The sequence below is a fragment of the Sceloporus occidentalis genome, unplaced genomic scaffold (assembly GCF_023333645.1).
Source record: "Sceloporus occidentalis isolate IW3139 unplaced genomic scaffold, rSceOcc1.0.p SCAF_9, whole genome shotgun sequence".
NCBI lineage: Eukaryota > Metazoa > Chordata > Lepidosauria > Squamata > Phrynosomatidae > Sceloporus > Sceloporus occidentalis.
The window spans coordinates 24,967,431-24,990,142 of NW_028316989.1; the positions used below are offsets into that span (position 1 = coordinate 24,967,431).

The following is a 22,712-nucleotide window of genomic DNA, read 5'->3' on the forward strand; positions in this document are numbered from 1 at the left end:
CTTCCCGCCCTTCTCCTCCTTCTCTCCCCGCAGCCGCCCAAGGACGACAAGAAGAAGAAGGACGCCGGGAAGTCGGCCAAGAAGGACAAGGACCCGGTCAACAAGTCCGGAGGGAAAGCCAAGAAGAAGGTAGGCCTCGGCCCAGGGACCTCCTCGCTCCGTCCTTCGGGCCTTGTCCCCAGGCGCCACGTGCCACTCCCCGGGAAGCAAAGCACGGCCCGAGCAAGGCCCCTCTGCCCACAGCAGCCCCTCCCTCGGCCTCCTCCTTCGGGCGCCTTGCTCCCGCGCAGCCCGGCCCTCGGCCTCGTTCCGCCCAGCAAAGGCCCATGCCCGCCAGGCCCAGCCCGTGGCCCTTTCGGCCCTTCTCCCTGACGGGCCTGTCCTTCCCTCTTCTCTCTCCCTGGAGCAGAAGTGGTCCAAAGGGAAGGTGAGGGACAAGCTGAACAACCTGGTCCTCTTCGACAAGGCCACCTACGACAAGCTCTGCAAAGAGGTGCCCAACTACAAGCTCATCACGCCGGCCGTCGTCTCCGAGAGGCTCAAGATCCGGGGCTCCCTGGCCAGAGCTGCCCTCCAGGAGCTCCTCAGCAAAGGTGAGAACGGGCAGGGCCTCCCTCAGCAGGCCTCCTTCCCCAAGGGGCTGCGACGGTGTTCCCCTTCTTTGGCGTGTGGCACGGATGCTTCAGGCCATAGCTTTTGGGGGGGGGGTTCAGGCTGTGGCTACGCTCTAGAAGAGTTAATTCCTAGCGATAAACTGATGGAGAGGATGGCCACAGCCCCAAAACCCACCAAAAGGTATGATGCCAGCCATGAAACCCTTGTACTGAGCCAGGGCTCAAACTGGATTATTTCTCCAGCGTGTTTTGGACCTAGGTTGGCTTTTCATTTCCCAACCTTTAGAGCAGTGAAGATACGCAATTTCTTTTAAATGGTTATATATAAAATGTCGCTATTTACTGCGTATGCGGCATTTGCAGAGCCATGCTCTTGCTTACTCCGCTTTGCTGTGCTCTTGGCAGGCCTGATCAAACTCGTTTCCAAGCACAGAGCCCAGGTCATCTACACCCGAAACACCAAGGGAGGCGATGCGCCGGCTGCGGGGGAGGACGCATGAAAAGGTGAGCTGCGCCAGCAGTGGCAGAGCCAAGGCCAGTTGAAGTCCTTAGCAGGATTCTAATAAGACGGCTGGCCCCTTAGCCGTTGCATAGTTCTGATGGCTCTCTCTTTGATTTTCAGGCTCACATGGATGTTACGCTCTTCTGTTAATTCATAAAAATAAAATTATTTCAGTTCCCTAAAATATGTGATTATGGGTCTGTATGCCTTGGCCAAAAACTTTCCCCCATTACTGGGATGTGCTATCTGAATACGCATTATGATGTCACATATGAACAAAATACACATTATAGTGATACCTTTATTTGGTCAATCAAAAATATAAAATACGTAACATTTTTTGGAGCCACTGTCTTCATCAGGCGCAGATGGTTAAAAAATTAAATATCACGCAAGAGAAAAGAACAAAAGCATTACTCTAGTATGATGTGACTTACTGCACATACATTAAAAATACAAACCGTACATCCACATAAAATTGCCTACAGAGCTAAATGCTAATTTGTCTCAAGGAGAAAATATTACTGGTGACTTTGTAAACAGATGTAAATATAAAATCTAGCCATAACCCATAAAAACTATCCCTTGCTCTTCTGTGGTTGAATAAAGTGCATTGAATGTTGTGGCAAGATGCAGAAAGCAAAAGATATTCCTTCCTCAGTCTGTTTTTGGCTCCTTCCTTTTACCACTGGGTTTGCGTCCTGCTTCAGCTTTGAACTGATGCCTAAGAAAAAACGGGGGCAGTGAGACCAAGTAAAAAGGATCAACGGAAGGCCATTCAATTAGCCTTGCACACAGCAACTATAATCTTCCCGTTTGCTTCCTTAATATCCATTACAGTTAGTATTTCAGAAAAAGCCACTTGAGCAGAAGCAGAGTAATTGGCATGATCTCAACATGAAAGGCACATGGACCACAGTCTAGGATTAAGACAAACATAAAAAGGGCTGCTCTGGCACATTTCAAGGGTTAACATGCATTTTAGTATGAGTTTTGTGGATTATAATCTACCTGTTAATCTCAAGGGTGCCACAAAAACTCCTTTGTGTTAAAAGCATAATGAACATACTGGTATACTCAAGAATAAGGGTGTTCAGATCAAGATATGCTGTATCCCATTTACCTTTGCAAGAATCCAACATGGCAGACTGTTAGCCTAGCTCTTGCTCTAGATCAGCCAGTCCAAAAATAAATATTTCCACAAGGGAAAGCATCCCATGAGCTGTTCTAAAGGAAGGCAGACACTTCCTCCGTGTGGAAGCACTTCCCTTTCATAGCAGCAACAGAAGCATACCTGGACTGCCACCTTCTGCCGTGGTTCCAGACCCGCCCAAAGGAGGGAAGCCATCCTTCTCCTGTCTCAGAAGTGTGATCAAAGTTGGCACCAACACGATTGGCTGGGAGCTTCTTAAGCTTCTGTTTCTCTTCTTTAAAAGGAAGGGTGAAGGAAGAAGTCTTGTTTAAACACAAATCACGGAAATGTAGTCTTGGTCACTAGCACATGGGCAGGTATCCCTCACCAGACAAATTCAGATTACAGGGCCAAATCCTTGTGTACTCACTTTCCTTAAGAAATTCTTCATAAGAAGGTCCGATCTGCCCTTGACCTGCTTCCTTCTCCTCCTCTTCCATCAGCCAAGGGGGTTTAGCCCCTGGAGAGTAAATGGGCAGATTAGCACAGCTCTGCTTTACAGAGAAAGCACAAAGGCAAATCCATAACATGTTTATTAAGATCCCAGTGCAGTGTGTAACCACTCTCAAGCTGCAACCAGAGTCATGGTCTCTCCCATCTAAATAGGGTATTTATTCAATCCCAGTATTGCAAGCCCAAATGTTCAGAAATGTTTCAGAATATGGAGCAAACAACTTTTATAAACATACCTGTGTGAATATTGCCCTCTCCTGCTGTTTCCTGTATTCAAAACAAGTAAAATCAAAGTTAGAAATTGGGGAGAGTTCGTATGAAGAGAAAAGCAGCTGCCATTGCTATAAGGAGGGGATTCACAATGGGTTTCTTTAATCTACCTTACTAAGGGAAAAGAGTTATCCTATCTAATTCAAAATGGCAGTTGCTTCCAAAGTTCACAAATCAACCTGGAATTGAGTCATGTCTCACTGGGTACAGTTAACATGAGAGGTCAGGTTATATGCTGCACTACTAGAGGAGAAACAGCTCTGCCCCTCACACAATAGACACAATTTAAAGAGTTAAGGAAAGCAAGCTAATGCCTGCCTACCTGGTGGCCAATGAAAGTTAAGGGCTGTCTTGATTCCGGCCAGTCCAGCTCCGGAGCACTGCTGTAGGTGCACCCAGGTTGTCCTCTGAGATGTATGGTGATGCTGCTGCTTGGGCCTGGCTGTTCCTGTTCATCCATGTCAAAAGGAGAGTCACTACAACACAGGAAAACATCTCAGACTAGGCAGAAGCATGTGGGCACATTTTAGCACCCAGGCTGTGTGAAGTCTGATGTCAGGAAAGGTGCAGAAAGCTCCCTTGGGATGCAGAGGCATGAACACCCATCAGCAAAGGCTGGTGCTAATCATGCCCAACATAATTCTTACCTTATCCTCTTGGTAAAGCCATTGCTAGCAGCAGCTGCTCCATCATATAGTTCGGTCTCTCTCTGTGGCTGAGTTTGATTCAGGAAAAAAACACTTGTTCCAAGAGACAACAATAAAATTTGTTCTGCAGGAAACTCTTGGAATGGAATAACTAGCAATAAGGTGGAGAAATTTCCCTAATTCCCATCAACAGGTAAAGGTTAAAGTAAAGCCAGCCCACAACCATCCTCAAATTCCTGCTCAGCCATGAAAATAAATTTGGTGATGTTGACCAACCCTCCCCACAACAAATCTTGCCAAGAAAATCCTGTGATAGGGTTGCCATAAGTTGGAAATGATGAAGGCTCACAGCAGCAGCCGTCTGGAAGTGTTTCCAAATAAGAGAGGAGAAGAGGGGATGCCGTAATAATAATAATAATAATAATAACAATAATAATAATAATACACAGGAAAAATAAGTGGCAATGGGGGGTGTCTTACACAATGGAGTTTATCCTACTGACCCTGAAACGGGCCCAGTGCATTCTAAATGTGCACGTGTGGGGGGGCGCACGGAACGGGATGGGGCCAAGAACCCCATTTTACTTCACAGTGGAATGCCGCCTTTGCCGCTGGGCATTCCAATTGTGTCTCTGTTCCATCCCACAGGGCGCCATTTCTTTAGAACAGTTCTCAGAAATGGCGCCCTCTGGGACGGAACGGGGACGCAACGAACGCCCGGCAGCAAAGGCAGTGTTCCAGCGTGCAATAAAATGGGGTTCTTGGCCCCATCCCGTTCCGTGCATGCCTGCGCACATTTAGAACACACTGGGCCAGTACGATAAACATTAATGTTAGCTAGGTACAAAAAGATATAAAGGAATCCTCTTCAAGACTAACTGAGAAAAAATATGCTAGAAGTTTATTTTTTCTGTTACTCTCAAAGATGGGGCAGGATTCCTTTATATCAGGGGCCAAATTAGCATGTGGGGGATATATATTTTATATCTATCTATGGATATATATGCATATATACACTCCAAATGAATTTTCACCATAGTTTGTGGAGTCCTTATTTGAGGAGAAGTCAACTTCCAGTGGCCCTGGGTTCCAAATGACCACACTTTGCCTGCCATTGCTTTATATGCTGAAACAGACTGACACAGATAGGTCTCTGGATACTAGCTAGGTACAGTTAGCCACTGCTCCTGGCTGAAAAATACATCAGACATTTCCATGTGAGTTACCAAAGTGGACTGAAAGGCTGAGGGCCAAAGAGAGTGGGCGGGTTCCACAGAAACAGCTGTGACCTTAATGGTGGATACTGCCCACTGGCCTTCTAGGGCACACAAACCTCTGAAATGGCCTGCAGCATTTCTTGCCGGCTCCACTCTGCCTCTCGGATGTGAGCTGCCACCTGCAAACAGGGCAAGCAGAGGGTAAAATGAGGCTCTGAAGCAGAGCAGCCTCCCCAAAGCTCCCCGCACACCCACAGATCCTCACCTCTCGAATGACTTCATCTTCTTTTTCCTCGTACACATCCAGAGCTTTGGAGAGTGAAACTTTGAAGCTGGAATAGGAGGGAAAAGTTGGCATATTATTAGTTTGAGAGTGGCCCAAGGCATGTTACAGCAGAATGTGTTACAGCTTCTGCCACAGAAGACTGAGAAGATGTAAGAGATGGAAAAATCAAATACCTTTTCCCAGTAAAGTTAGGCCCAGCTGAAAAAGTCAGTTTTGGGAGACCCACCCCCTGGAATTATGGGAAGAAAGCACTAGAACTTAAGCCAGGTACAATCATCATCCCCTAGTTCTCCCTCCCCATATCAGGCCCAGAAAAAAAATGAACCCATAGTACAGAAGTTGTGGCATATGTATCTCTACAAGGAAGAGGGAGCAAGAAATGCCTCCAGGCAGAAGGGCTGTATTATTTTATTATTATTATTAACCTTTATTTATAAAGCGCTGTAAATTTACACAGCGCTGTACATACAATCTTTTTAATTGGACGGTTCCCTGCCCTCGGGCTTACAATCTAAAAAGACATGACACAAAAGGAGAAGGGAAAGATGGTGGGGAGGGAGCCTCTCTAGTAGGATAATACATATAAAATACATAGCAATACAGGAAGTGATTCAATAAAAAAGACAACAAAAGAACATCAAATAGCAAGTGACAATTGTGCAATGCCTGGGAACGCTTCTCTGAACAGGATAGTCTTCAGCTCCGTTTTGAAGCTGGTTAAAGAAGTGATGGCTCTTGCTCGCGGGGAAAGAAGGTTCCAGGAGTGAGGGGCAGTGAGTGAAAAGGGGCGGATCCAGGATGGGGCAGAGGAAATCCTGGGCTGTGACAGCAGGCCTTGACTACCAGAACAGAGGGCCCTGGTGGGAAGGTGAGGAGAAAGAAGGTCTGATAAGTAAGGAGGGGCCAGTCCATGGAGGGCTTTAAATGTCGACAGCAGGAGCTTATACTGAATGCGGAAAGGGAGGGGGAGCCAGTGAAGGGATGCCAACACAGGAGAGATGTGGTCAGAGCGGTGGGTGGAAGTGATAATGCGTGCAGCTGAACGCTGAACAGAGATTAAAGGACGGAGGTGAGAAAGAGGAAGCCCAGCCAGGAGGACGTTACAGTAATCAAGTTGTGAGATCACTAGGGCATGGACCAGGATCTTGGCAGTAGAGGTGGAGAGATATGGTCGGATTTTGGCAATATTGTACAAAAAGAATCTACAAGCCTTGGCTGTGGTCTGGATCTGAGGGATACACGACAGAGAAGAATCAAAGATAAAACCAAGACTGCGGGCTTGCTGGACTGGTTGAATAGAAATGTTGTCCACAGAGACAGAAAAGGAGTGTTGGAGGGTGGGCTTAGGAGGAAAGACAAGAAGCTCCGTCTTGGACATGTTGAGTTTCAAATGCCGATGGCGCATCCACTGCGAGACAGCTGTGAGACAAGACAAAACTTGCTGTTCAAGCCTTGGAGAAAGGTCAGGGGTGGAAAGATACAACTGAGTGTCATCGGCATACAGATGGTAGGAAAAACCAAGAGCTAATGAGTTTTCCTAAGGACAGTGTGTAGAGAGAAAACAGAAGGGGACCCAGAACAGAGCCCTGGGGAACTCCAACTGATAAGGGAACAGGTGAAGAAGTCTGACCACCTGCAACTACTGCAAAAGATCTGCCAGACAAGTAAGATCTAAACCAGTCAAGAACAGAGTCTGAGAACCCAATCCAAGTGGGTTCCAAGCTGTAATCCAAGTGGAGCACCTCCTCTGCATCCAGAAGGTACTGGATTTAACCCCTGGCGTCCAGGCAGGATTGGGAAAAAGCCATGCAAAGCACCAGGCAGCTCCTCCCAGTCCGTGCAGGGAATTAAAAGTTCAATGGACCAATGGTCCTCACTGCACATGAGGCAGCTTCTTATGTTCCCAACCCATCCCTAGCTACACAGCAAAACATATGTCACATAAAGACAGAAGGAATCTACTCACAGCTCGTATTCCTCAGAGGACACCAGGAATTTTGCCTTCTGTTTGGGGTCTGCTTTGTTCTCCCACCAGAATGCAGCGACTGCTTTTTTATGTTCTGGGCTTGAAACAGAAGAAAGACCCAACTAATCTCAAGCTATTTGAAAGGTACAACCATCTAACAGGGCTAGTCAGACTAGAGGTCATATCGCACAACTTTGTAATGCTTCCCTAAAGGAGAAGAACTTGCACAATGCTGCATACTGTGAAAGAGGTCCCTAGAAATACCCACCCGGGCTGTCTTCCTGTTCCAGAATGTGGCCAACCCCACTCAGCTTTCCCTTTCTAGGGACTTAGAGATGACCTGAAGGAGGGCACGCAAAGCATTGCCCATTGCCACCAACTCACCTGGCCATGTGCTCCAGGAGGCCAGCATGCAGCACTGCCAGGGTCCCATGGCTCAGGTGGCATCTCACCTCCAGCCTGCAGCAACTGCACCAGAACCGCCGTTCATGCTCCAGAGGGTCAAAGGGGGCAACCACAGCGTGCTTCAGCATCTTCCGGGCTGCATCCACCTGAGGAAAAGACCAAAATGGAAAGAAATGTTGGTCAGAGCTCCTTCTTGCAAAGTTACAAAACCACCCCCAGCCCTGTCTCACTCACTTCCTGTGACTCCCTTAAATCCCGGTTGATCTTTTAGTCCATCATTACCTACACAGCATTAGCCAGGCAGAAATTCTACAGGGACAAAATGCATTTCATTTTTTTCTAACTGCAATACCTTACATTTCTCTATTTTGAGATGCATTTTGTTAGCTTTGGCCCAGCTTTCTAATCTATTTGGGTCATTTTGAATGTTGATCCTTTCTTTTGGGGTATTAGCTACTCCTCCTAATTTGGTGTCATCTGCAAATTTGATAAGTATGCCCTCTATTCTTCCATCCAAGTAATGGCTTTCTGTGGCTGAGTGGAGATCCAAACCCTGCTTTCCCAGGGTCCTAATCCAACACTGCTGTCACAGGTAAAGAGGATTCATTTGTACACCTGCCTTAGTTCTCTCTCTTCCTGCCATCTCTTCAAATCTCCGCCAGGAACATCTGTACCTCTGGCTACTATTTCCCCCCTAAATTGGAAATAATGCCTAAATGCTTTTAAAGCTCCTGCAGCAATCAAGCGGTTGTAAGTTTCCAAAACACGAGCCACCTGCCTTTCTTGCCCTTTCCAAGGGCAAATTTGTAATTTTATATTTTTATGATTTTAATTGTAAAATTTTAATTGTTGTGCCTTATTAATTGTTAGCCGCCTTGGGTCCTATTTTGGGAGAAAAACATGCAGGTTGGCAACATGCATCCCTGTCTGTCTAGAGAGACAAGATGCACGTAAAGCACTCATATACACAAAATGCATCTGTGCATATTGCTTTAAATGAACATTTTAACTGAACTGTTCCTTTCAGTAGCTTTAACTTGTATTAGATAAGAGCCAGTGTGGCACAGTGCTTTGAGTGCTGGACCAGGGTTCGAATCCCGGCTTGGACATGGAAACCCATTGGGTGACCTTGGGCGAGTCACACTCTCTCAGCCTCAGAGGATGGCAATGGTAACCCTCTTCTGAAAGACACTGCCACAGGCTGCGTCCACACTGGAGAAATAATAACCCGGTTTGGCACCACTTTTACTCCTTGCCTGGCTCAAGGCTATGGCATTCTGGGAGTTGGACTCTGTTGTGAGATCCAGAGCGGGGCCCACAACAAACTCCAACTCCCAGAATGCCATAGCCTTGAGCCAGGCAAGGAGTAAAAGCGGTGCCAAACCGGGTTATTATTTCTCCAGTGTGGACGCAGCCGCAGAGAGGCGCACCTTCTCCGCGAGGCGGGCGAGGCTCTTGCGGAGGCGGCGCTGGTGCCCTGCGCTGTAAAGGTGGCTCCGGCGGCCGGCGAAGGCGCTGCACCGGCACAGAGCGCACCGGAACACCGTCGCCGCCTTTTCCTCGAAACTGTCGCCATCCGCCATTTTGTGGAGCCGGAAGTGCCTGGCGAGAGCCGGAAGCAGCGGAGGCGGGGTTTGCGGCTGGCCTGCTCTCGCGCCCGCTCTGCTGCCCAGCCTAGCCCTCTGCTGCTCCTTTGCGGCACTGCAGCGTGACGTCAGCGCCCTGGTGACGTCACAAAGGCCTAGGGTGTGAGAGCCGCAGAGCAGAGTTGAGGGAAAGCTCTTCAGGGCAGGACCTGACTCGCAAATTAAAGGCCTCCCTTATAACAAGGGACACCTGCTGAAGGGGCCTTACTACAGAGAAGCCACACTTACTACCTGTCCTAGACACACTTACTCCTAGTCCTTCTTACTCTTAGGCACCACAGAGAAGCCACACTGAGCCTGTCTTTGGAAGTGTTTATTTTGCAGGACACCTTTCCTCCACATTTCAGGAAAAGAAGCAAAACAACAAAAGGCAGAGGAATGAGAGAGAGCTCCAGGAGACACACATTGGTCCTTGCCCCTTTTCTCTCTCTTTCTCTTCAAAACACTTTTAAACCTCTCCAAAAAAAATAACCCCAACCCTAATGCAGCCCTGCTTTCTGGCTTTGTGTTCGTGAGGGGTGGTCTGAGACGTAACGCCCCCAAAATGCAGAGCCTTCTGGAGTCCTGTCCTGCAGGAGAGGGTTCTGCCCCACAAACAGCCCCAAGGGCTGTTTCTGGGATTGCAGCTCCCAGAAGCTGAACTATCCAGCACAGCCAAAGGTGAGCGATGCTGGGAGTTGTAGTAGCTCCAGTCGCGTCATCTAGTCTGCTGGATTCCCATCCGCAGCCTTTAAAAAGTCCAAAATAAACAAAACAAACCAGCCATAGCCAACGGATTGTGGAGACGGGCAAACCGCCACACGCCTCCAGCAGCTTCAGATTTGTGGGGCTTTCCCTCAACTATTGGACATCTCCAAAGAAGGAAGGCTAAGCCATGCATCTCTTTTGCCAGCCCTGAGGAGTCGGACTCCCATCGACGCCGGGAAAGGCATCCGGATCTGGGAAGAGGGGTTCATCTGGAGTCAGCATCCGCCAGGATCAGAGCCCAAAGAGAGACTTCATGAGTTCTGGGGGAAGAGAAAGGAGAGGACAGTCAAGGAGGACATGAAGGTCAGTTACTCAGAGGAGGCTGCGTGGGAAGCACTTGTGTACTGTTATGCAACAGAGGTGCATGAATACACACATGCACACTGAGAGAAAGCATTGCCCAGAGTGCCAGGGCTGCGTCCACACAGCAGAGCAGATCTTAAGGAAGGAAGGCCCCACAACATACTCCAACTCCCAGAATTCCATAGCCTCGAGCCAGGATGCTGAAAAGCTGTGCCAAACCGGGTTATCTCTCCAGTGTGGATGCAGCCTCAGTTGTTCAATTGAAGTGCCCTCCAAATACCCCCTGACCTCTCCCCCCCCCCATCTCTCAAGCCCCTGCTTCCTCCTCTCCATCTCTTTTTCTCTCACACAAACACACAACAGAAGGCTTGGTTATTTTGTCATCACATGCCAGGATGAATAACTGCTGCAGTTTCCTACTGCAGGAGGAGGAAACAAAGGGTACAGGGGTATCTTCCCCACCGGGAGTCAGCGTGGTGCAGAGGCTTCAGTGTTGGTCAAGGACTCCAGATTTCATAGAATCATAGAATCATAGAGTTGGAAGAGACCACTAGGGCCATCCAGTCCAACCCCCTGCCATGCAGGAAATCCAATTCAAAGCATCCCTGACAGATGGCTTGGCATTGGGAGCCTCCAAGGTGCCCTTAGTGAAACCATACTCACTCAGCTGGAGAGGAAGGCAATGGTGGCAAGGCTCCCTAAACAAGAGGGGGGACCCATAACCTTCACCTTGCCATAAATCAGAAATGACTCAAAGGCACACAACAACATCCTACCCATCTGAATGCCATCAAATGTTGAGGAGGAATTACTATGTGGAGAAATACACTTTTTTTGTGCAAAACCCCACCCCAGGTTTTCTGAGCAGAAAATGTGATTCTGTGCACAGAAATAATTCCTCTACCAACACTTTGGGATGTTTGAATACTCCCAAAAGGATTTCTTGGTTGCTAGGAATCCACATTTTCTGACCAGGAAACATATAGTTGCAAATATTCTTTCCACCTGCTTGACCCCGCTCCAGCCAGTGTGGGGTCCAGGGAAGGAGATCCCTCTCTGCCCCTCCTGCCCACCCGGCTTGTCCATGCTCTGGTGCACCAGGCCCATGGTGTCCTTGGGCAGCGCCTGCGTCTCCTCCTGGAACTTGCGGCGCCCTTCGGTGGTCAGCTTCCAGAGGCGGGACTTGCGGTTCCCTTCGAGGCAGACGAAGTCTGTGGTCTTCTGAAAGCTGTTGCTGAAGCAGAGGTTATGCCTGACTGTGTTCTTCCAGCCCTCGGGAGCCGTCCGGAAGAAGGGGAAGTGCTGCCTGCCAAGGCAAAGGATGGCCACCAAGAGTGGGCTACTGCTGGCCACCAGTGCTGGTCCCACCCCACCCTAATAATGGGAGGCTCTTGCTGACCTCTGGCAGTGCCATCCACGCCCAGAAATATTAGTACCATCCAGGGTATCAATCCAGAGACCAAAATGCATGGGGCAGCCTCCCTCAATCCCATCCCATTCGCCACAGCTGCCCAGGGCCACTGCCAGGTACCTGGTGAACTGGTAGATCTCCTGGACAGTCAGGCTGCTGTCCACGCTGCTGCTGAGGGCCAGGCTGATGAGGATGCAGTAGTTCAGAGGGGGACGGGGCCAGCCCCCTTGCACCCTCTTCAGCCGCCGGCTGCGGGACCAAAGGGCCTTTGGCTTCGGGGGTTTAGGGCTGGGCTCCTGGGGGCCATTTGCCCTCTCAGGAACCCCAGAGTCTGCTCCAGAGGGACCCTCTCCCTGGGTAACCTGGAAAGAGATGGATAGAGATCAGGCCGGAGAAAAGGGCTCTTGGCGGACATGTCTTTCATTCGGTCACCACAGGGAAGCAGGAAACCCACTGAGCAAGTCATACTCTCCCAACCTTTCTCTGAACAAATTCTGCCAAGAGAAAACCCTGAAAGAATCGCCATTTCAAGTCAGAAATGACTTCAGGTGATTCCAGCCGCCCCCACAATCCTGTCGTAGGATGAGGTCACCATAAGTCAGAGTCAGTGTGAAGGCCCTTGAAGACAATCTTGAAAAATGTAATGTTTTCATGAAGTATGTCCAATGGAAAGTTGAGCTGGGGAGGGGTACCATGTGTTTTAATTAACAAGTATTAAAAGAGAGAACCTTGACTAGTTGTTCTGATGTAGTTGAAGTGACATGAGCTGTAGGAGACCCTAAAGCTCAACTCACTTTTTTGGGACTCCATATCTCAAAATCCCAGCTAGGAGTTGGAATCCACAAAAGCATCTCTGCCAAGGTCTGGGTAGCCCAGGCGTCATGTAATTCCCCCAGCGGCCAAGACATTGTTCCCTGGCCAACCTCCAGCCTACCTTCTCTACTTGGCCAGCAGCAGATAAGTGTGGTAGCTCTTTCTGGACAGCCGCCAGGCCGGAGGAAGGGGCTGGAAGGCCACCAGGTGGGTCCACAGGAGAGACCCAGCCAGGGATGGGGCAGACTTCGTTGGGATTGACCCACATCCACAAGTGGGGCTGCACCTCATTCCCTAGCAGGAAAGAAGAGAAAACACGGGGGGGGGGGGTTCAGGAAGGCAAAGCAGAGACCCCAAAATGAGGGCAGTGCCCTCCAAATAAGAATTCTGCTCCTCAATGACATTTCCCATCCGTCCTCAATATTTCTCACATTGCAGAAAGGCTGAATGTTTAGAAATACAGTTTAGGCATCCAAAGGTAAAGTTTGCAATGGCAATGCAAATAGGAGAGGAGTCCTAGGTACCAACCATTTTCAAGGTCTCTCTCCCATTGGGGTTCAGGAGGAGCCCTTCCCAGGGGGGGCAATGCCCTCTTCCCAGCCTGGCAAAAGTAATTATTCTGAGGGCACCAAGCTGTTGGTTTTCAGAACCAGCATGATGTAGTGGTTGGACTACAACTCTGGAGGCCAGGGTTCTTGGATTCCCCACTCAGCCACGACCCTGGGCAAGAAGTCACACTCTCTCAGCCTCAGGTGAAGGCCATGGTAAACCTCCTCTGAGCAACTCTTGCCAAGAAAGCCCTGTGATGGGGTTGCCTAAGGGTTGCCACAAGTTGGAAACTTTGAAGGCACACAACAACAACAACAACATTGGGAGGCAAGGCCAAGTGGCCCTCCAGATATCGCTGGACTGCAACTCCCATCTATCTCATTTCCCAGCACAGCCCACGGTGAGGGATAATAGGACCTGCAGTGCCATATCTGGAGGGCTGCATGATGGGCTGAAGGCTCTCCTCTCCCACACATGTTCTGCAAAGAGTAAAATAAGAAAGGAAAGAAGGGGGGGGGGGGCCTACTGCCCTGGAGGCTCCAGAAGAAACCTTCCAACAAGGGCCCCCTCCCCAAGACTGGCCCTCCCTGAGGAAGGCCCTGAGGCAGCCGTCTCTGCCACCTGCGGCCCCCCTTCAGGGCAAAAAGGGACAGGTGGCAAAGGGGGGCTGAGTGGGGCAGCTCTGCCCAGAGCCCCCTTCCAATATACCCCCCTCAACTAGTTATTTGCCCTCCAGGGCCCTTGGTCAAGAGGAGAGGCTCAGGGCAGAGGCCAAGCAGGAGGGGAGGATGCCCCTCTGCCCACTCCCCCCTTCTTTGCTGGGCCCCCCCCGGAGCCCTCTGCCCGGGGAGGGAGGGGGCCCCCAAGTGGGGGGTGGGGGTGGAGCCAGAGAGACTGCAGCAGCAGCAGGAGCCCTCTTTCCATGCTCAGAGGCCCCCTTCGCCTTCCTGGGCTCCAGAGGGAGGGGGTCACCTTGCGGGGGTCCCTGGTCAGCTGTGGTGGTGCCCAGGCCCAGCTCCCCGGCCATGTCCCAGTCCAGGAGCCCGCTCCGGAGGTGGAGGCTGGTCCAGAAGGCCCTCCGCCGCCCCACGCGGACCTCCATCCCTCCGGCCTCCAGCTGCCTGCCTGCCTCCTTCCAGTGCAGCCTCCGCGGGGCGCAGACCCAGCGCCTCCTCCTCGCACCTTTAAGCCCCAGGCAGCCGAGCAGGAGGCGCCCCGGGGCCCTGGGCTGGAGGGCCAGTGTGGGGGGGCCAGGTCCTTTCCCACTTTGGGCCACCCAAGGCAAGGGCCAATCTACTCTGGGGCTGTCTTGGCAAGATGCCTCCAGAAGGGGTTGCCATGGCCCTCCTCTGGGGCTGAGAGAGTGTGACTTTGCCCAAGGTCTCCAAGTCAGTTTCTGCAGAGGTGGTTTGCCATGGCCATCCTCTGAGGCTGAGAGAGTGTGACACCCAATGTTGTTGTTGTGTACCTTCAAGTTGTTTAGGACTCATGGCAACCCTACATCAAACCTGCCCTGGGTTTTCCTTGGCAAGATGCCTCCAGAGGGGAGTTGCCATGGCCTTCCTCTGAGGCTGAGAGTATGTGACCTGCCCAAGGCCACCAAGCTGGGAACTGAACCCTGGTCTCCAGTCATAGTCCCACACACTAACCACTACCCCATACTGCCTTCCCAGGGACACTACTCTGACTCCAGAATCCCCTGGGCTAGAGGATTCTGGGAGGCATAATTCCCAAAGTTACCTTGATTCCAAGGGAAGCTGTGGCACCTGGGAGAGAAAGGCGTTTGAGGCTAGGCTTTGGCCGACTGAGTCTCATGAGGCAGAGCAGGAGGGCCAACTTCTGCAAAGGGATTGTGGGGCAGCACCTCTGAGCCTAATGGAATGAGAGGAGTCGGTCGCAGGAGCTTTGCTAGACCTGAGCCAACTTCCTCAGATGCATCTGGTGGAGTAGAAAGTCCAGGGAGAAGTCTGTGTGTGAGAATGTCCACAGGAGAGCCAAACTTTGTGGGTGTGGAGATGGGGAAAACCACAGGGCTGTGCCTTTGAGTTCTCAGGAAAGCCGCCTTTGAGAGCCATGGTTTGGGGCCACTCCTGAATGAAGAACCTCCTCTTTGCATCTCCATGGGAGCCCCCCCTTCTGCCAATGGACTTGAGTCTCACCTGGCCCAGGTGAGAAGGCATCCCCCTCCCCCCGCCTCCTAACAGCCCTGGGACTGTGCTTATTGCTTATACATTGATACCCTGTGCTTCATACAAATCCCAAGAGGGCAGCTGCAATGTTAAAGCAATAAAATACATACAAGAAACACCTGAAAGAACAGCAAGCAACAGGTAGCCACCTTTCAAGCTGCTTGACAAGCTGCTTGCTAAGGTCAAAAAGACCACCTGCCCTCTTGACCCCTGCCCTTCATGGCTGGCCATCCAGGGAGGGGAGGCAACTATGAGTTTGTTAAGAGCTATAATTAATGCCTCCCTCAGGGAAGGCAATTTTCCAGCCAGTTTAAAACTGGCTGTGGTTAAACCTATTCTTAAAAAGCCTTCCCTTGATCCCCTGAAGAAATCTTAACTATTGGCTGGTATATCTTCTTCCATTTTTGGGCAAGGTGATCGAGACGGCAGTTGCCAACCAACTCCAAGCAGTCTTGGATGACACCGATTATCTTGATCCATTTCAAACTGGCTTCAGGTTGGGATACGGAGTGGAGACTGCCTTGGTCGATGATCTCCATCTGGGCATTGACAGGGGAAGCGTGGCCCTGTTGGTGCTCTTGGACCTCTCAGCGGCCTTCAATACCATAGACCATGGTATCCTTCTGAAACGCCTGAGAAGGTTAGGAATCGGGGGCACTGCTTTGCAGTGGTTCTGGTCCTACCTCTCGGTTAGGTTCCAGATGGTGCCGCTTGGGGACAGTTGTTTGGCCAAGAGGGAGCTCAAATCGGGTGTCCCTCAAGGCGTGATACTGTCTCCAATGCTATTCAACATTTACATGAAGCCGCTGGGTGAGATCATCCGGAGACATGGGGCGGGGTGTTATCAGTATGCTGATGATACCCAAATTTGCTTCTCCATGTCTCGGACTGCTTCGGTGACCAAGGATGGCATCTCCCCTCTGAATGACTGTCTGAGGTCAGTAATGGATTGGATGAGGGAAAATAGACTTAAACTGAATCCAAATAAAATGGAGGGACTTGCTATAGGCAGTCCTAATCCAGGAATGGTGGTAAGCTCTCCAGTTCTGGACGGGGTCACACAGTCCCCTAAAGGACTGTGTCCGTAGCTTGGGGGTGCTCCTGGACTCGTCGCTTCAGCTGTCATCTCAGGTGGATGCGACGGCCAGGAGCGCCTGTTATCAGCTTCGGAACGGGAAAACCTAGAAACGGTTGTACATTCCCAGGTAACCTCTCGTCTCGATTTCTGCAATGTGCTCTACATGGGGCAACCCTCATGCCTTGTTCAGAAGCTGCAACTGGTTCAAAATATGGCAGCCAGATTGGTTACAGGGAGTTCTAAATTTGATCCTATTACACCTATCTTAAAATCCCTACACTGGCTGCCTATTGGCTTCTGGGCACAATATCAGGTGTTGGTCATTACCTATAAAGCCCTACATGGCTTGGGTCCAGCTTACCTGGGGGAACGCCTCCTCCCATACAATCCTTCCTGCAATCTCAGGTCCTCTGGGAAGAATCTCTTGCAGTCTAAGAAAACCAGACTGGTAATGACTTCCCAGAGGATGTTTTCTGTTGCCGCTCCAAAAGTCTGGAATGACCTGCCGGAGGAGATCCGCCACATAACGTCTTTAGAGGCCTTTAAGAAGGCAATAAAAACGGATGTCTTCCAGCAGGCCTTCCCTAACTGACCTCCTTGGAATATTTACAGTTGCATAGCCATTCCCACCGGACTGTGATCGTGATTTTATTGAGTACGTTTTTGGTAGCATTTTAGTGGGAATTGTTGTTTTTAACACTATTTTAAGGTGGGAGGGAGATAGGGAATTGGATTTTATATGTTTTGCTATGTCTTTACTGGTGGCTTGTTGTGTTCTTTTTTATTGTTCTTATTTTTGTTGTTACCCGCCTCAATCCAATACAGGGGTAGGCGGGATACAAATAATAATAATAATAATAATTATTATTATTATTATTATTATTATTATTTCACACCTTGGGCTGCACCAGGGACGGTTGGATTGCAACTCCCATCAGCACTAGCCAAGATAGTCTCAGTGGTGAGGAGTGCCGGGAGATGCAGACCAGCAACACCTGGAAGGTTATATGGTCAATCCTCTTCTAATGACTTAGGCAAATGGGCTTTCCAGGGACCTATAAAGTCCTAAATGGCTTGGGCCCAGGGTACTTGGAGAACCGCCTCTCCCCATATAATCCACCCCGCACACTCAGATCGGCTGGGAAGCATTTGCTGAGAGTCCCAGACTCAAAATACGCCACAACATCGCGTAGAGCCTATTCCATCTCGGCTCCTCTGCTCTGGAACGCGCTTCCCAGTGAGCTCCGCTCGGCCACCTCCCTTGACCGGTTCAGGAAGGAATTAAAAACCTTCCTGTTCCAAAAAGCTTTCCCCTAATTCCTTCCCTTTGTAGCCTCCTTCCTCCCCCTCCCCCTCCCCCTCCCGTTATCTTTGCTGTTGAACATCCTATGCTAGCTGGATATTGTTATATTGTGATATTGTGAATTGTACTGTGATTTTAATGTATATTTGCTGTTTATCGTGTTTTTATCCTGTAACTGATATTGTTGTAACCCGCCTTGATCTACGGAAAGGCGGGCTATAAATAAATGTATTATTATTATTATTATTATTATTATTATTATTATTATTATCTTTGGTGGCCCCCCTGAGCATGTGTAGAGAGACCTGCAGAGGGAGGCAAGTGTGCTATTGCACCAGTATGGCAGACTTCCTGGGCAACACAAAGGGGGACATGAACCCAGGCAAGGTGGCACCTTTGGAAGGCCACCCCCTGAATGGGGGGCAAACTGAAGAGGCAGCAAGCAGCCCTCCTTTTCCTGCAGCTGAGACCCCCTTGGCTTGGCCTGGCTGGGGAGGGGGTCCTTTTTTTAGAGAGGGAGTGGGGACCCTGCAGTGCTCCAGATGTTGCTGGACTCACATCTCCCAGTTTGACCTCCGCAGCAGCTGTGCTGGCAAAGGCACACCCTCCAACTCTCCCAGTTTGGTAGTGATGCATCAGTCACTTTCAAGTGCAAAAGTAGTTTGCTCTCAGTTAACTCAGCAGCGGGGAGAGGAGGAACTTTGCCCTTCCCAGTCCGCTCAGACAAAAGCAATTAGCTGCCACTTCTCTGGCCTTTTGATCTCTTGACCACATGCTGATGTTGCTTCACCACACACACCTGAGTTTAAAACTGAGAAATATTGGCAGGGATGCCAGGGCTGCTGGGACATGCAGTCCAACAGTGCCTGGGCCAAGAAACCGATTCCCACCCGTTTTAGATTAATAAATAATAATAATGTGCTGACATTTCTTGGCAGGGCTGGGTTTTGCCAGAGTCAGCTTTGCAAGCTCCCAGTCTTCCTAACAATGTTTAGACCAGTTGTTATCTGGCTGAAAAACTGAACCTGGGCATTTTAGTTGTGGCGCCTCAAGAGGGGTGGGACCCCTGTGGGACTGCATCTGGCAGCAGTCCTTGCCACTAGCTCTGCCAGTTGGAGGGCTGGTGCCGATTGATTGTGGCCCCACAACAGCTGGAGGGCTGTAGGATTCCCACCTCTGTGCTACAGAACACGATGGAGCGTGGTTACCCTGGTGCAAGGCAAGATAGGGCACCACCACGCATGATGTACTGGTCGAACTGGTCCAGTCTTTGAGGGAGGGGTCCTTTTGCTACTGGGGGGGCGGCTATGGCCAAAGCGGTGGGGTGCAGCTGGGGGGGGCAATGTGAAGGCACTGCACCCCAAATAATAATTCTGCCCTTGCCAATGGAATTTTCCCTCCATCCCCAATTTTCTACCAATGCACTAACTTAAAACCTCAGTTTAACATTTAAGCATTTAAGGGGGGAAAAAAAAGATGGCAAGCCAAGTAACCAAACAGAACACAGTAAATAGAAAAGCTCTAGATGTGAACAGTTTTCAAGCTCTCAGCCTTTGCAATGCTAGACATTTCAGGATGGAAGGAAATTTTCATGTGGAGGGTCAGACTTCTTATTAGGGAGTCAATGTCCTCAGTGCTCCCCTCCTGTATCGACACTCTTGCAAACATGGCAGGGACCTGGATGGGATCTGGGCAACCCAGCAGAGGAGGGGGGGAGAGAATATGATCCCATAAAACTTCTTCAGACCCCCCCATCACCGCCACCAAGGCCCAGCCAAGGGGCACTTTCATGGGGTGAGCACGCAGGACTACAAGCCCTTTGCTCCCCATTCTCTGCCTAGAAGGTAGTCCAGATACAGCATCCGTCCCAGAAGCAGAGGAGCTCCCCCTTGGCAAAGGCCAGGCACAGTGCACCAACCAAACCATTGTTGCCGTGAGCAGTTTTGCCCCATAGCATGGCAGCCTGAGCAGCCGTTGACTCCACACACCCACAGAGCCCCACAGCAAAGCCCAATGGGTGAGCACTTGTGTGAGTGCTGTCTTGATCTGAAGCCTGAAGGTGAGTGGGAAGGCAGGGGCTTCATTGCCCTTTAGCCTGTGATCATGGGATGGGCTGGAGCACTCCCCAAACCCTTCTGCAGCCACACAACCTTCCCCAGTGGGTTCTCCACAGCCAGGCAGAACTGGCATGAACTACTGTGCAGGTGAGCACTTGAAGAACTGTCTTTGCAAGGAAATGCCCTGTTTTTCCTCCAGCAGCAGGCTCTCTGCTGCCATGTTTCCCTTTCTTGACAGGCCCTTTCAGCCCTTCGAATAGAGATCGCAGAGGCTCAGCGAAAGGATGAGGCAGGATTACGGAAGGAGTTGGAAAGTGCAGAGCAACAGGTACAGAGGAAAAGGCTTCAGGTGGCTGAATACGAGCGAGAGGTAATGAGAGCTGAGCTGAAGCTCCTTGCCCTTTGGGGCCCTTTGGGGCCCTTTGGGAGCTTAGGTTGGCCACTTTGCCACCCGCTCACAGATGCCATGTTGCAGTGAGTCACTGTGTGTAGTCTACCAGTGGATGGGTGCCCCAAAAGCAGCAGTGGAGGTGAGGGAAGCACAAAGGAGGGACCAGGTGGCACCAAAACAGGAGGAGTAGCTAATAGCCCAGAGGGCATGATCAGAATTCAAAATGACCTGAACAGCATGGACAGGTGGGGCAAAGCTAACAAATTTAGTGCCAGGCTGCCTGGTACCCAAAGGCAACTTTCCCTCCTGGGCTGGTTCTTGAGCCCTCCCTGCATCTGGAAGAGGGCCCCCTCCCTGCAGCCCTCTCCTGGCTTCCCTTTGTGCGTTGCTGCAATGGAAGCAGGGCTGCTGGTAAATAGCTGGTGACAGAAGAGGGAGGGGTGGCACAGGGCAAGGGCCAGGGAATGGGAGGGGCAGGGGCTGGCCTGGGGGGGCACGTCCTGCCCTCCCACCCCCTGCAAACAGCCCCTTCTGTGTCTGGTCGGCAAGGACGGCATTACGGCCCAGGATTGGTGGGTACTGGCAGTGTTGCCATGGTCCCTGTGGGTGGGGAAGGCAGTCCAATGCTTCCAGTGGGTCTGCTGTGCACATGTGCATTTCTGAGCTCTGCATGCGCACATGTGTCTCTGTGTGTGCAGGCTTTCCCCCTCCTGCTCTGGGCTGGAGGAGCTGAGGATGGAGGTGCATGTTTTGCCAGTGCAAAGGCAACCCAAGTGGCTTAGTAAATCTGCATTAATTTCCATATGAAAAAAAACTATCCTTTTAAAAACAGAACAGCTCTTACTATGGGTGAGGATGTGTCCCTGTTGCAGTCAAGGGGCCTTTCTGCCTCCTGCAGCAGGAAAAGCCCCTCTTAAAGCGAGAGGCCAAGAGACCCAGCAAAGAGCAGCCATTTGAATGTTGGGGTAAGACAAGACTCTGGGAGACCAAGGTTCAGATCCCTGCTCAGCCATGGAAAGCCCCGGGGTTCCTTGAGCGAGTTAGCTCTCTCAGCCTCGGAGGAAGGCAATGGTGGCAACGCACCTCTGGACAGATCTTGCCCACGTGCTGGGCAGCTCCTAAGAAGGAAGGGCCCATGCTCCTGGGAGGAGGAAGACGTCTCCCTTCTCTTCCCAGGGCACAGCCTTTCCTGCCTTTCCACTTAAAAATAAAAAAATCATGCTCAAGGCAGTTGGCAATGTTATGAAAAAACAAACTAATGACTGTGTGTGTGTGCCATCCTGTCTTCCAGGCTGCAAGTTATTTCTCTCCCTGCCAGGGAGAGAGACCACCCTGGGAGAAAGCATCTCCTGCCTGTAGAGGTCTGGGGTAGTCAGCACTGGGACCTGGCCAGGAGGCCTTGAGCATGGAGTGAGCATGGACATCCCTGCCCCTGCCACTAGAAAGAGGGAGCCTGCTGCGCCTTGGAGCCCCCTTGCTCCTGCAGGCCTCTGCCCAACGCCACGGCTGTTGTTCCGATGGAGGAGGCAACCTCTTTTCCTGCCCTGCTGCACTGCTCACTTGCTGCTTGGGAGGCTGTGGTTTGCTGTTGCTGGGGAAACCATTAGTTGCTAGGCAATATGAGCATCGTATACTGGAGCCTTTGCATCTAATTATCCCATCATCGGAGTGGCAGAGAGGGTCTTGGAGGGAGCAGGGGGGTTATGTCTGCCTCCAGCGCGCCAGGCCGGCCACCCCACAACACTGGCCACCGCACATTTGCAGCTGCTGGAATTGTCTGCCCTTTCCCATGGGGAGAGGGGGGGAGGCTGTGCCCACCTGCCACTTGGCCAGACCTGGTCCCTGCCCTCCTGCTCCCATCCGAGGTTGGCAGCTTTGGACCCATTGCCAAGAGCCATGCCTCCGTTGCTCTGTCTCTTCCCCATTGGGCTGCACTGGGCCAGGCCTGTCCATGCAGCACAGCAGCCCCATGCCATGCAGAAGGGCTCACTCACCTCCCAACACCCAGGTCTTTGCATCTGGACACCACCACCCCGACTGCAATCCAGGTGTGGAAAGGCTAGGTGAAGGGGCTCCATCGTGAGAGGAGAGCACCCTGTGCCTCCTCAGAGGACTTTCTCCATAGGCGCTCCCACCTTATGGAATGGCCTGCTGGATGAGATCTGTCAAATTACCAACCTAGATAGCTTTAAGAAAGCTGTCAAGATGGATCTCTGCCCTTTCCCATGGGGGAATAGAACCTGGCTACATAAAGATCTATGTAAAGATCCCTCCATATACATATATGTGTGATGATTCTGCCCACCATCATTTTATTGTTTTTAGATTTTATTGTTTGTAATTTTAATTGTTGCAACTGTTTAATCCTTTTTAACGGGGGGGGGGGGGGGGAGAGATTGCAGCCACCCCCGCAGAATTCTTGCCAAGAGGTTCTGGGGCTGAGACTGGAGCCCCAAGCCCAGATCCCCATAGGCAGGGCTGGGTGAGTGATGATGGCTCAGCCATGGCTCCAGGGACTTTGCCACTTAGGGGCTGGTGCTGAAGGGGAAAAGTGCCCCTTCCTCCCTCTTGGGTCTCCAGGCCCTCAGGTCCCTAAATATTTTAGGCGCTACCCTGTAAGGCCCAGTGGTTCTCAACCTGTGGGTCGCACCCCCTTTGAGGGTCGAACAACTC

The 22,712-nt window shown here is 50.9% G+C and overlaps 2 protein-coding genes across 3 annotated transcripts; both read right to left on the reverse strand.

The window, feature by feature from the left end:
• Nucleotides 1–1,399: 1,399 nt before the first annotated feature.
• LOC149307047 (centrosomal AT-AC splicing factor-like) lies at nt 1,400–10,205 on the reverse strand. Of its 2 annotated transcripts, none has more exons than XM_089537851.1 (11): nt 10,092–10,205; nt 7,532–7,698; nt 7,148–7,246; nt 5,161–5,227; nt 5,012–5,074; nt 3,679–3,746; nt 3,354–3,507; nt 2,998–3,028; nt 2,679–2,768; nt 2,411–2,543; nt 1,400–1,840 (listed from the first exon to the last, which is right to left on the reverse strand). In XM_089537851.1, exons 1-11 carry the CDS (start codon nt 10,152–10,154, stop codon nt 1,774–1,776), a joined length of 1,002 nt encoding a protein of 333 aa, XP_089393977.1. In that variant the 5' UTR covers nt 10,155–10,205; the 3' UTR covers nt 1,400–1,773. The 2 variants fall into 2 exon arrangements, with proteins under 2 accessions (XP_089393977.1, XP_089393976.1); XM_089537850.1 differs by lacking the exon at nt 10,092–10,205 and adding an exon at nt 8,983–9,159.
• LOC149307048 (forkhead box protein N5-like) lies at nt 10,120–14,123 on the reverse strand. Its single transcript, XM_089538256.1, has 5 exons — nt 13,994–14,123; nt 12,594–12,766; nt 11,780–12,021; nt 11,322–11,554; nt 10,120–10,205 (listed from the first exon to the last, which is right to left on the reverse strand). Exons 1-5 carry the CDS (start codon nt 14,121–14,123, stop codon nt 10,177–10,179), a joined length of 807 nt encoding a protein of 268 aa, XP_089394382.1. The 3' UTR covers nt 10,120–10,176.
• Nucleotides 14,124–22,712: the final 8,589 nt, after the last annotated feature.